This window comes from Lepisosteus platostomus, chromosome 19 (assembly GCF_059453375.1).
Source record: "Lepisosteus platostomus isolate fLepPlt1 chromosome 19, fLepPlt1.hap1, whole genome shotgun sequence".
NCBI classification, from domain to species: Eukaryota; Metazoa; Chordata; class Actinopteri; order Semionotiformes; family Lepisosteidae; genus Lepisosteus; species Lepisosteus platostomus.
The window spans coordinates 12,671,893-12,685,519 of NC_142629.1; the positions used below are offsets into that span (position 1 = coordinate 12,671,893).

At 43.4% G+C, this 13,627-nt stretch overlaps 3 protein-coding genes across 4 annotated transcripts in view; 2 read left to right on the forward strand and 1 right to left on the reverse strand.

The window, feature by feature from the left end:
* The first annotated feature begins 1,025 nt into the window (after positions 1–1,025).
* On the forward strand, positions 1,026–4,116 carry h3f3a (H3 histone, family 3A). Of its 2 annotated transcripts, none has more exons than XM_088612468.1 (4): positions 1,026–1,160; positions 2,533–2,687; positions 2,901–3,054; positions 3,588–4,116. In XM_088612468.1, the coding sequence occupies exons 2-4, from the start codon at positions 2,560–2,562 to the stop codon at positions 3,714–3,716; spliced, it is 411 nt and encodes a 136-aa protein (XP_088468594.1). In that variant the 5' UTR covers positions 1,026–1,160; positions 2,533–2,559; the 3' UTR covers positions 3,717–4,116. The 2 variants fall into 2 exon arrangements, with proteins under 2 accessions (XP_088468594.1, XP_088468595.1); XM_088612469.1 differs by lacking the exon at positions 1,026–1,160 and adding an exon at positions 1,231–1,442.
* On the reverse strand, positions 3,857–11,428 carry uqcc4 (ubiquinol-cytochrome c reductase complex assembly factor 4). The gene is made up of 2 exons (XM_088612467.1): positions 10,879–11,428; positions 3,857–9,752 (listed from the first exon to the last, which is right to left on the reverse strand). Exons 1-2 carry the CDS (start codon positions 10,968–10,970, stop codon positions 9,410–9,412), a joined length of 435 nt encoding a protein of 144 aa, XP_088468593.1. The 5' UTR covers positions 10,971–11,428; the 3' UTR covers positions 3,857–9,409.
* Positions 11,429–11,567: 139 nt separating this feature from the next.
* chlsn (cholesin) overlaps positions 11,568–13,627 on the forward strand; it is a 129,552-nt gene continuing 127,492 nt past the window's right edge. The window contains exon 1 of the mRNA XM_088612845.1: positions 11,568–11,652. The gene's annotated coding sequence lies outside the window, so the exon portion shown is untranslated. The remainder of the gene's footprint in view (positions 11,653–13,627) is intronic.

Here is a 13,627-nt window from a genome sequence, read left to right on the forward strand (position 1 = left end):
AAACTATCTTTAATGTTATCAACAAAGACAATTCCAGTGCAAAACAAAGAATTCCAATGCGTTTTCCCTCCATAAAAGGTAAAACATATGTTTAATTACAGTTTCAGACTGCAGAGCTTAATGAGCTGCATTAGCACATATTTATCAGAGTGTAAGGCTGTGGTCGAGGGCGGTCGAGTACTTTCTGCTTTGTGTGGAGTTGAAGCGGGTAATAACAAGCTGTTAGCCTGGCTGAACTTGAAGAAGATGTCGAGACTGCGCCCATGGCTTCTCAAGAGTACAAAAGCAGAATCTGTGCCTGACACCCAGGACGTGTTCCTGCAGAAACACGTTCTCCGAGTTTAATTACGAAGCTCACACACTTGACTGGTAAAATTGCTGTTGCGTATATCTTTACTTTCCACAGGTCGTAAATGTAAAATGAAGATGGTTAAAAATTCGGAATATCACACTTTTGTAATTTCTTTGAAAGCGTATAACTAAGAAGCACAGGAGAAAACAAAGCATGGAGGAATGACCTACATCAGCCTGCTTTTTGGGGAAAATCACGAGCTTTTCGGTCACCGTATTCCGTTTTAGGTCACGGAAGTTTACTTAGGTGTAGTATTTCAAGGAGTTTTGTAATTGCAACGTAGTGTTTTTACCATACCACTAGTGAATTGTCACATATACGGATGGCAGATATTACAAAATCCATTTCTGCATGTTGTGAGACAGAGAACATACTTAGATTTTTTTAACCCTCATGCTGTACTGGATCAAGCCAATTCGGTGATTTTTCTACATTTTCCATTGTGAACGACCTTCATGCCCTAAAATGTATCAGTGATTACGGTCGTGGTTTTTTTTACAGGCTGAAAAAAAGCCTGAAAAAGCCCGCCGGAGGTCCATGCTCGTCTGCTCCTCCGCACACTACAGCCAACACAGTACAGCAACAATAACATTGACATCTGAGGCGCATTAGGGGGCGGGGATTTCCCCTGCTCCCCCAATACGTACGTCTTCTTCTCGACCAATCAGAAAGCAAATCCGCCGCGCTGGGGGCGTGGTCTGCGCACTGCGTCACGGGGGAATAAATTCAAGCCCGGCCTCTCCAGGTTTTACGTAGCGCAGTGTGGAAATTGGCCGCTAGGAAAGAAGAGGCGTTTGTGATCGCTCGAGTAAGTGCTTATTTTTTTTAATGCGTTTTTAAAACTTTATTAGACATGAGAGTCATTTATTTCTTCATGTGAGGCGCATACGTGGGCTGGTGAACAATTCTAAGCCTTCTTTTCCTTGCCGATTGCTATGGGAATACGGCGCTGGCGGTCTTTCTCCCCATCTCCGGACTTCTGGCCGTCTTGAAGTACTGAAAATAGAAACTGCGCCGCATATATCCGAGGCTTTTTTTCTCTTCGGCGTTTCTGGCGCTTTTGCGAGACTACCAAATCGCGTTTTACAAGGTAAATGGGTCGAGTGCCGGGGACCGCGGAGATGCCCCTCTCCCGGAGAGGGGCGCGATTCGCCCCCCGCCGGGCTCCCTCGCCTTCCCCGGTGCCTCGTGCGGGCGGCTGAGCGGCGCGAGACAAAGCGGCGGCGGGCGGCTCTTCCGAGGCGCCATGTTACAGCGGGCGGAGGGGACGTGTCTCCTGCGCGTCGCGTAATGGTGGAAAGAGAGGCAAAAAAAAAATAAAAAGAGAGATCCCGTTTTGTTTTGGGGGGCTCCGTCTTTTCGCCCCTGTTGTAGTAATTTGACGGAGTTACTGCCGAGTTTAAGGTTTTAAGGGTGTCGAGTTTTTCTGTAATAGTGGGGGTGGGGGAGTTACATCAGATATGAGAATTTGGAAAGCGCTCCCGCCTTCCGATGCTGAAATGCGGATGAGCAACTGAGCTGTGCCCTTAAGGTAGTTCTCAAATCTCAATTTATGAACTGCAGTCTTATCTTGCACTACATCTAGCTGACTACTTATTAGTATTTTTGATATCGACATTTAGTTTTTGCTGGTCTCATACGTTTGTTTTCGTAATGCGTGCTGCATGTTCCTGTTTTAAGTTGCTCTGACGACGAATGAGATCCTTTGTCTTTTAGTGTCGAAAACAATTTTCATTAAGCAACGAAGCCGGGCAATTTATTCTTAATTCAGGCCCGCATAATCAGAAAAAAAAATACTTTTGGCTGCTCGGAGTAACGGCAGCGCGGGCTGTCGTGACGCGAATATGGCCGCAGACCTTCCTGTGGGGTCTGCTGGTCGCTGGTGAAGCCGCCATTTTGTGCTCTGGGCTCCGGTGTTGATTTTGCTGCTCGGTGGTTAACAGCTCGTTCTCGTTCCGGAGCTGCTGCTGTCGTGTGCCGCCAGAGCGCCCCACGGCCGCCATTGGGCTGCCCTGCGTCAGTCACAGCGTGGGCGGGACGTGAGGTGCAGGCAGGAGCAGAGGGGGTCTGCTTAAAATCGGCACCTATCGGGATTAGACTCCCTGCTTCGAAGCCATTTTTTTTGCTAGGACGAGATGCTTGTGCTTCAATCTCTTCCCTTCTTGTTGTTCCGATTGTAGTTTTGGGACACGGAGACTTGAGTCGCAATGGCACGTACCAAGCAGACTGCCCGTAAATCCACTGGTGGAAAGGCGCCCAGGAAGCAGCTGGCCACCAAAGCTGCCAGGAAGAGTGCGCCCTCTACTGGTGGTGTGAAGAAGCCTCACAGATACAGGTGAGCTTTTGCAGTCCCCTTCCCCTTTTCAGGATTCCTTTACTTCTTTGCACAAGTTCTTGGTTTTTTTTAATGCTTTAATTTAATGTGGTCTTGTGTTGAGGTTTCATATTGTTTTATGTTGATTTGAAAAATTTCCGGTCAAGTCCACTCTTTTCCCTGTGTGTACTGCTGCAGCTGCATGATGTTTTTTTTTCCTCCTTTTAAAAAAAGGCCTGGAACTGTTGCCCTGAGAGAGATCCGTAGGTACCAGAAGTCCACAGAGTTGCTGATCCGCAAACTCCCTTTCCAGCGCCTGGTGAGAGAAATTGCACAGGACTTCAAGACCGACCTGCGTTTCCAGAGTGCTGCCATTGGTGCTCTCCAGGTATGTCTCTTTTATTGGTATAAACAGTTCACCAAACTACGTGCTATGATTAAGAGCTGAAAGACCAGGTTATTAGAGCTATAGTATAGCACTATGTTCAGATTTTCTTGATTTTAACAGGTGAAAGATTTTGGCTGAAAAAGCAGTGGTTTAACCTGTATGCATGTTGTGGTTAAGTCTGTTGCTTTGCATTGCACAACCAACAACTGTTTACTGCTCCCTATCCTCAGACATGTATCATTTTCACTGTCCAGTCGGAGCATTACTGATCCAGGAGCAATGGCTACATCTGTTAAATATCTAGAAGTCTTTCAGTAGATACAATCATACTTAGAATTTGGTGTGCCAGTAGGACCTTGGTTTCTGTTGCCCCTGTTTAGGGAGAATTTAAGTTTCTTGAAATGGGTACATTTTCCTGAGGTTGCCAGTGTCAGGATGTGTACGCTGGGAAACGGTGTCAAGTGCTCAATAAGAACTTGTATACGGAGCATGGGAATAGTTTTAATCATTGTTTTCTTTCCATTTCCTCGTAGGAGGCCAGTGAGGCTTATTTGGTTGGCCTGTTTGAGGACACCAACCTGTGTGCCATTCATGCCAAGAGAGTCACCATCATGCCCAAGGACATCCAGCTGGCTCGGCGAATCCGGGGCGAGCGCGCCTAAGCACCAGCTCTCGAACTTTATCTGAACTTTTTTTTTTGGGAAGAGAAATTTTTTGAAATCTTTTATTGAACTGCAAATGCCTTCATGTGGAGGTTGAAGTTTATTTTGTATTTTTGTTAGTATTGATAGAAAACAGAAAAAAAAAACAGGCTAGTGGTTTACAGTGCAAAAGTAGCAAGCGTTTTGTAAAACATTCCTTCAAAACTCCCTCTCAGGTTTTTAAAATAAACAGTCAATTTGTATCTGAAATTGTTATACCTCTGGCTCATTGTGCTGTAGATTGTAGTTTGCATGCTTCAGATGGGATAAATTATTAGTAGACTTGTTATCTTTTTTTTCTTTACCTTTCTCTTTTTTGCATTGTGATTATTGGGTTGTAAATAAACTTTCCACTACCTCACCTCGCTTTGTGTCTTGTTTCCAAGAAATTGAGTACTGTATTTCAGTCTTGGTGTATAAACAGATGCAATATAGTCTAGAATATTTACTCTTAATTTGAGATCCAACTGTACTTAGTAATTCTAGTCTTCATTTTCCAGGCACTAGAGGAGAAATGGATTTCTAATATCTTGAGGCATTAAAAGACAAATCCTTACTGTAGAACGTTTTTATGCTTAGTTGCTCACTGATGCCACCATATGCTAGCTGCTTTCAAAAACGGATTGTAATTTCTGAAAGGCGCCATCTACCTGCCCATGGGTGAATCAAATATGGTTTATTTCCCAAATTGGTAATCACGTAATTGTCTTTCAGAAATGATTCATTTTTGGAAGTATAAGGCTCAAGCAGTACAACACAACAGTATAACAGATTGACAACATATATGGGCGTTGCATATCTGTTGCTCAGTATTCATTTTTTAGAATAACGATATATTTTAAGTTTGAGATGTTTTGTACATTAAGATAAACGCGTCAATTTGGCGTTGGATTTTAAAACGCCGCAAGTCGTCATTTACCCGGAAGTCAGGTGCCAGTGAGGCGCTGATCCGCAAGACGTCCTGGCGCAGAGCCGAGACGTGACGTCATCAGAGCAGCAGTCTGTCAAGTTTTACCGAGTTAAAAACTCGCTTTGCGATACAAGCGAGATGCGTTTTGAGACTGTAACAATACAATTGGCGTATCGCCGTGAATCAAATCGTTCACAATAATTTGCTCGACAGAAGCTAGTGATTTCAGTGTGGGCGATGTCTTTCTAGTTTGTTCACGGGGCAGTAATGATTCGAAGCGTAATTTCCTACAGGAAAGAAAGGCAAGGTCCGCTGTTATTGAACGTGTGCTCCGTAAAATACAGAACAACTGAAAATAATAAAACAAAAAAGTGAAAGAATAACTATTAATGTTTTCAGAAAATTTCAGATTCCTCTTTCAGATTATAAAGACTTTTGCCTTTCTTTACATTTGCCGCGAAGCCATTTTTCAGAGCTGGAACAGAATGATAAAAGTACTGGAAATTTGTACAGAACAGGTGTATTGTCGGGACCTACACGGCAAACAAGCGGCAATATCGATTCAGCAAAGGTTCCTCTCGCCGTTTTGACATAAATTGCCGTTTCAGGCAACATCCAAAATCTCCTCAGTCTCAGATTTCGTGGCCATGTTGCAACTCTAATAATTTAAATCTTTAGGTTATTGTAGCAGCGGACATATACAGTGATGTAAAAAAAGGCCTTCATTTAGTCCTCACCAAGTCCTAACAGTACATAAATCTAACCTCATATGACAGATAACACACACACACAGTTTATTTTGTCATTATTTACTTTTGAAAATCAGCCGACATTCAGTAGCGTTGTGTGAAAAAGTGCACCCTGTGATTCAGTGATGCGTGGAACCCCTTTTAGCAGCAATAATTTGAAATAAACTTTTCCTATAAGAGTTGATCAGTCTCTGACATCGACTGGGAGGACTCCTGGCCTACTCCTTGTTGCAAAACCGCTTCAGCTTGGTGATGTTTGAGGGCATTGGTTTAAGCTCAGCTCTCTCTGGGTCCCACCACAAAATCTCAATGGGATTTAGGTCTGCGCTTTGACTTGACCATTCCAAAATCTAGGTTTTTTTTCTTTTTCAGCCTTTCAGTTGTACATTTTCTGGTGTGTTCTGGAACATCGTCCTGTTCTGTGATCCACTTTCGGCTAAGACGGTGCTGTAGCTGTACCTGTTAAACAGATGGTCTCACATTTTCCTCTAGAATGTGGACTCGATGGTTGTCGGGCTTCCAGGTCCTGCACCTGTGGCTTAAATCATCACCCCTCCACCATGCTTGACGGTTGGTCTGAGGTTCTTGTGGTGATACACAGTGTTTGGTTTTCACCTAACATGTTATATGCAGGAAGGCCACACAACTCTGCTTTGGTTTCATCTGTCCAGAGACATTGTTCCAGAAGTCTTTGGTTCATTCAGGTGCTGTTTTGCAAACCTACACTATGCAGAAATATTCTTTTTGAAGAGAAGGGGTTTTCTCCTGGCTACTCTTCCGCCAAAGAATTGTTCATTTTTTTCCCTTATGTTAGAATAATGAATTCTAATGCGTAACTTATTGACAGAGGCCTGTAGATCTCTGGCTGTAGTTTTAGGGTTCTTTGCAGTCTGTAGGAGCATCATACAGTCTGATCTTGGGGTGAATTTGCTGGGACACCCACTCCTGGGTAGATCTTGAACTTTTTCTATTTGTAAATTATCTTTCTCACTGTAGAATGATGGACTTTATATTGTTTAGAAATGGATTTATAACCCTTCCCAGACTGATGAGCAGCAATGACTCTTTCTCTGGGACCAGCACAGATATCTTTTGACCTAGGCGTGATGTATTAATACACACCTGAATGCTCCAGACAGAACCGACAACGCTTCTTATTTTATATACAGGTGGAAGCACTTCCCTCATGATCACTTCTTTAGCACCACCTGATTGTGATTACCATCTCAACTCATACTGAAAGCATTAAGGGTGGACTAACTTTTTCACACAAGACTTCTGAATGTTGGCCGATTTTTTCATTTAATGTCTTAATATGTAAACCCCTTAGAATTGTACCAGGGTGTATTCTCTTTTTCACATCACTGTAAGTAAGCACAGCAATATTTAACCGTATAAACAGCAGGAACAGCTAACTGAACACGAACTTTGAACACTGTACTCTCAGCCTAAGCTTCTGTTTTGCCTATTTGCTAATTAAATCCGCTGGAGTCCAACCTACGATCCCTCGAATGCCAGGACCCATCTTTTACAAACTGTACAATCTAGTTTTTACAATGCAAGCATGGGAAATGCTGTTTAATTCCCCACCAGAAATGACTTTCGAGAATTTGCACTGGATCTTGAGCTGTGCGGGTACCAGATGTAATATTTTTAATGTGGTCTAAAGCTAGTGGCTGGCAGTACTGTAGAGAGGTGAAAGTAACAGGAAATTGGCTGTAGAAGGTGGCGACAGGGAAGGTATTATATGGGATTATACAGACTTTTTGTCCGTTTATAACTAGAATGGGTAGCCGAGTGTATTCGCCCAAGTTTAAAGTTTGACACGCATCTTTATACCATAGATAACTGGACAAAAAAGCTAGCCACTGTCAAACATAAGCTTCTAATTGCACTATTCCGGTAGTTTTGCTCCGCCAGCATGAGAAAAAGTGCAACAGCTATGCCTCGCATGTCCAGACAGCTACCCTCTTTTCACTTTTAGGATTGGCACTGTGCCTCTTGTACGAATGACGTCTCATTTCAGGCAGCATCAAAAGGAACCTGTTACCACTTAAACACTTAGTTATATTTCTAACAATATTTGGTATACCCCCCATCCCCACAAGTTCCTGCAAGTGTCCTGTCACAACAAGTTTACAATCCTGATTGACGCTTGACATGAATTTGGCCAGGGCTTTTTAACTTCTGTGAAGCAGTATCTTACATTCTTCCGCAAAGATATTTTTAAAACCAACATTACAACAGAGACCCCTGCGTGAAACATTTCTCAGGGTCGCCCTCTTGTGTACAAAACTGGAAGGAAACAAAGCATAAATGATACCAGAGGCAGAAAGCAGAGTAGGCACTGAGCACAATCTTGGCAGAATGAAAAAAGAAAGGTTACAAAAGATAAGATCAGATCACTTTATTAGCCCTATACAATTTCTTTCATTAGGAATTTGTCTTTTCACCTACCCCAGCTTGCTCTCCATGAGACACACAGACAGGGAGAGAAGCTTGGGGTCAGAGCGCAGGGTCAGCCATTGTACAGTGCCCCTGGAGCAGTTGGGGTTAAGGGCCTTGCTCAGGGGCCCAACAGAGTAGGATTCCTCTGCCGGCCACGGGATTTGAACCAGCAACCTTCCAGCCACAAGCGCATTCAGAGCAGCAAGCAGCTGTGGAGGGTTTCTGCAGCCACTATGGCATGATTCTGGGTTCATTAGTGTATTCCCTTCCTCCACAGGGACTTCTCCCTGGAGAGCAGTGGGAATGTCGCAGTTTAGCTGCGCAGATTGCATCTTTCTGGTGCAGTGTTTCTGCATCAGCAGGGAATTGCCACAGTCGGTGCCCTGTATGATTTCCACAAAGGCCGGGAGCTTGGCAGCACACCTGATCACCACTGGTCACCCCTGAGCACGGTCCTGACCCAGAAGGACAAGGCCACTGGCACTGCTCGGGACTGTTCGCCCAGCCTGGACACTGGCATCTGCATCCTTCTTGCTCCATCTCAACTCAGGCCAGGTGCCAGAACATGATGCAGAGTTCCGACTCCGATCCCCACAAGGCCTCTGGATGGGCAAGTCTGAGATAAGATTAGCCATATACAATTTCGTGCATTAGGAATTTGTCTTTTCGCAGACCCCAGCTTGCTCTCCATGAGACACACAGACAGGGAGAGAGAAGCTTGGGGTCAGAGCGCAGGGTCAGCCATTTATATGGCAGTTGGGGGTTAGGGGCCTAGCTCAGGGGCCCAACGAAGTAGGATTCCTTTGCCGGAGTGAGTGCTCCCACATTGCTCAGCCAGTAGTTGCCCTGCATAAGCCCAGAAGTCTCAGCTGCTGCAGGTTTGAGTCAGGGCTACCTTAACAGCTGGCAGTGACCAGAACGGATCTGCTGAACATAAATGGTATAGGTAACCCAAAACAACCTATTTCTAGCTAAGCATGGGTAACTATTTTGTTTCTAAGATGGTTTTGTGGGGGGGTGGATTAAAAATGCAAGACTAAGTCTCTTTTAACCCAACTTTAGGTCAGGGAAGGGCAAATCCAATTCTCAAAGACATGGGGACCTTCTGATTTTCTTTCCACTGCCAATTTTACTTTCTTCTTTTAAAAATATGGCCTCACCATTTGAATAAGAAACCAAATCAGATTTTTAAGTCTCCATCGGTTGTCAATTTAAAACTCCGTGAAGGCTCGAGGCCAATGAGGACCGGAGCTAACCACACCTACTGAAGATGAGGACAGAGGTGTGGCATTTTGAATTGGGGTCCAAGTTTAGTAGAGTAACAAAGTTAGATCTGGCGAGAGTAAAGAATCCTTCTTTAGATTTACATTGCACATTATTGAAATACACAAAGGTGGGGGGCAGCTACAGCATTCTCTTATCTTTCATCAAGGTTTCCATCAGAGAGATGTACAAAGACCCTCATTAATCACACAGACTGAAACAAGTGGTGAGAACGGGAGGGAACACGGACAGACTAAAAAACACGGAGGATAACGCCTTAACGCCTACGAATTTGGCCGGCCATTTTCTTTGGCGGCCTCTTCAGGAGCATCAGTCTCTGGCTGCGGCAGCAATCCGGGAAGGTACTCGTAAAGGTTCTTTTCCAGCTGGCGGTCTATCTCGGTTTCCTCCCGAAAGAAGCACCACACCAGTAAGGAGATCCCTAGCAGGCTGAGGGGAAGGACTTTCCACAGGGGCTTCTGGTGCTCACTGCCCAGGGACTTGTCCACCGTCCACGTGCGATGGCTGGCCTTGCTGGTGGAGAACTTGATGGGCTGGTCACCGTCAGCCGGCGGGGATGTCCTGCTCTTCGGCGGCGTTGTGCACAGGGCTTTCGGCGAGTCGTATCTATGGAGAATCAGAAACCTGCGACAATTTCCAGTTTTACACCAAAGGGCTTTTGTTTTTTCAGCGCAGAGGTCAAATCTGTATCCCACTTGACATTTTGTATCTCCTTCATCCATACGCACTGCAGCCAGTGAAATGAGGAATAACGTAATATAAACATCTCCATCAATCCTTATTTTTCGCTCCACATACTTAAGGTGAACACAGCACTGTCCCGCTGTGGATGATAACGGTTTTGCTGAATTTATTGGTCAGAAGACCCACAGAAACCCAAGTTCCAGAAGGGGGAACAATTATGCAGGGATACTGTATTGGCTACTAACTCGGCATTATCGTAACTAAAACTACCTTTATGCCATCATTAGTTAAATCGGTCAAAATTAAAGACGTAAAAAAGACTCGGGATCGATAAAAAAAAAATCTCTCGTATTGACATAAGGAGACGAATAAAGTATTTTGTATTTTGAATTGAGTAGAACTGCTTATCTGGAATAAAACGACAGGTTTTCTCGGTAATTTATATCCAAGACCGATTAAACCGCTTGATTTCGCCACACCTGTAGATTCTGTTCTACAACCTTTGATCCCGTTGAAGGAACTGCTGCACGTCCGTTTTCAGCGTCTAAATCTAACGAGAATTTCCCTGATTGAAAGTAGCCCCTGACCACAGACTGTACCTGAACACTTCGCGATCCATCACACTACTGGGCGTTTTGTCGCTGCTGTTTTGTATAAATTGTAATGCACCGAATCATGATGTTTTGGCAAATCGCTTTATAGTTATGCAACTTTATTCCATACAATTAAGTAACAGTTTTTTTTAAATCGAGTGTTTTATAAACCCATCCTAGAGATAATAGTAATAATAACCGTGCGACATCTAGCTAGATTTAGTCTTCGTTCTCTTCAAGGTCACGGTAAACGTAACGACTATTAACGACCACAACTCGCTAGTGTTAAACTCACGATATGGGGACAAGAGATTTCTGCATTGGCATATCTCGAAACAGTTTAACCTTTGCTATTGTTAGGAAAGATGCCATAGTGTCGTGTTTTCCCCGAAATCTCCACTTCTAGAAACATTCAGGACATGCACTCATTCTACAACTTAAAAACAGACACTTACCTTGCACACCTGTGTGGATTATAAATAAACACCCCCCGATACAGGCACTTTATTCTCACATTACAAAACAGAGTCCGTCCTAGTCCCGACATCTTCAACTCACGCTTTAGGTAATGCTACATGCCGGTGCAACTGCCTGTACACTCCGTAAAGCAACTAGACCGTGATAAATTCGTTCCTTTGCCACGAACGAGGGATTATCTCGAAATATCTGCAGGATACTTTAAACGTACAAGGATAGTGTTGTAGCAGCTAAAATCTACTACAATAAAAATAGCACGAGTAAAAATGCATTTGCATTTTGTTCGTTGGCTGTTATAGGGTATTTATTCGAGAAGTTTATCTAGTCAAATTAAAAATAATCCCAGTGATTTAGCTTCAAGAACCAAGGCCGGGCCGGTTTGATAAAAAAAAAACTGCATCCTCTCCTCAGATTTGAGTGCTCTCCCTTTTCATTTCTTTTTTGTGTAAAACGATGCAAAAACGGCCTCATATTTATATTTCCTAGACAGGAATAGGCAATAGGCTGTCACTGACAACACGTGCACGGTACTCCAGCAGGTTGCCACATGCGACCCCAACCCCCAGCCATAGCCACACTGAAAATGGGCTGGCCTTTGTGAGATTGACAACCATATAGCCAATCGAAACGGGACATCAGTGAGCCAGAACCAATCACAGTGAAGGGGCGGTGCGTAGCACCATGCTTTCTATGGCGCGCGTGAAGCAAGAACTTGCTCGTGTTGTACACAAACTGGAGGAGTACCGTGACTGGTGTGAGTAGTGCAAATGCGTAATTACATTTTAGCCTAAGTCTAATTCTGTGGTGTAAAGCTTTTATGTATGAACATATAGGAAGTTATGCAAGTCATTGATGCTGTGGTTGTGGGCATTTAATGTAACAAAATTCTGCTTTTGAAATGAAACTTATTTAAAACGCAATTTTAATCATTAATCTCACACGCCTTGTTGCTTGTAATGGACTGCGTGTTTGCTGCTTAAATGTTAGCAAGAAGCTAACTATAGGCAAAAGTTTGTTGATATTTCTATGAATTGAGTTCTTTGAATGTGGCAACTATGTATGTGTGTTTGGGTTTGTATTATGACTAGTTTTCTAGCTTTTTCTAATGTAAAATACCCTTTACATCTTTAGAAAACAAAGTACTATATGCTGGCAAGGCCTTACGAATTAATTATTCTTGGTAACGGAAAAAATAACGAACACTCCTTTCCACGAAGTAACCTGCTACTTCTTACCCAAAGTGACTTACATTTGTAACGTTATACAGGAGGGTATTTTACAGAAGCAATCTTATTGATGTACCTTTGTCAAGGGTACAACACCAGGATTTGAAACCACATTTTTAAGGCACCAGTAAAGAGCCCTAACAACTACCATACACTGCTACTTATGATATTTTTATATAGCGTTATTGTCCATCCAAAAGGATTGAAATTTGTCTTCGGCAACACCATACAGAACTATATATATAAAAAAAACTCTTGACATAAAATATATACACGTTTAAAACACACTACTGTATAGTCCTGGTCATTCAGCAATACGTTTGCTGTTTTCCAAAAGTAGAAAACAATAAGACACATATATGGATCTGTTTCTCTGTCAGTTCTAATCGACCTTCACCACTTTTTATTATGTTGGGCTGGAAAGCTAATGAAAAATACTGAATGATGGCACAGCACATATGTGTGATGTGATAATGCTTAAATGAGATGTCTTCATAGACTTCCTGATTTAATTAGCCACTAGGGGGACATAAGGGGTATATTATGTTTTATTATTATTTTCTTAAATTTGGAGTCTTGAGAACCTGACTGGAGAGAGAGAATTCTGTGCATTTTCATTTCAGCACGAATTCTGAAGATGTTATAATGCATCAAGGAGTACCTTTGCTTCTCTGGCTCATCTGGCCATCCTCGTGGTCTTTGAGTAGGATAATTGGAACTGTTGCGACTGTGGCTGGACTTCAAGATCATATTGATAGCTCTGATGTAATTTGGAGAATTCAATTACATTAATAGTTATGAGCACAATATTAATAATTACTTGCACTTATATAGCGCTTTTCTGGACACTCCACTCAAAGCGCTTTACAGGTAATGGGGACTCTCCTCCACCACCACCAGTGTGCAGCTCCCACCTGGATGATGCGACGGCAGCCATAGTGCTCCAGAACGCTCTCCACACACCAGCTATCAGTGGGCAGGAGAGCAGAGTAATGAAGCCAATTCATAGAGGGGGATTATTAGGAGGCCAATGGGAAACTTGGCTAGGATGCTGGGGTTACACCCCTACTCTTTTCAAGAAAAGCCCTGGGATTTTTAATGACCACAGAGAGTCAGGACCTCGGTTTTACGTCTCATCCAAAGGATGGCGCCTGTTTTTTTTTTACAGTATAGTGTCCCCATCACTATACTGGGGCATTAGGACCCACGTGGACCACAGGGTGAGCGCCCCCTGCTGGCCCCACTAACACCTCTTCCAGCAGCAACATTAGTTTTTCCCAGGAGGTCTCCCATCCAGGTACTGACCAGGCTCACGCCTGCTGAGCTTCAGTGGGCTGCCAGCTGGGAGTTGCAGGGTGACATGGCTGCTGGCTTTATAATATAATAGGCAGATATTAACTGCAATATCTGTCTACAAAAAGTAAATATAACACCCGATCACTATTAAAGCTCTACCCATCCAGGAATAATATAAAAATAATGTTCTAGTTTCAAGGGAAAG

Coding starts and splice junctions, on each gene's coding strand:
- uqcc4 (XM_088612467.1), bottom strand. CDS start 10,970: ATGTCGGGACTAGGACGGACTCTGTTTTGTAATGTGAGAATAAAGTGC. Junction 9,753..10,878: donor AATCCACACAGGTGTGCAAG/GTAAGTGTCTGT, acceptor GATTCTCCATAG/ATACGACTCGCCGAAAGCCC.
- h3f3a (XM_088612468.1), top strand. CDS start 2,560: ATGGCACGTACCAAGCAGACTGCCCGTAAATCCACTGGTGGAAAGGCG. Junction 2,688..2,900: donor AAGAAGCCTCACAGATACAG/GTGAGCTTTTGC, acceptor TTTTAAAAAAAG/GCCTGGAACTGTTGCCCTGA. Junction 3,055..3,587: donor CTGCCATTGGTGCTCTCCAG/GTATGTCTCTTT, acceptor ATTTCCTCGTAG/GAGGCCAGTGAGGCTTATTT.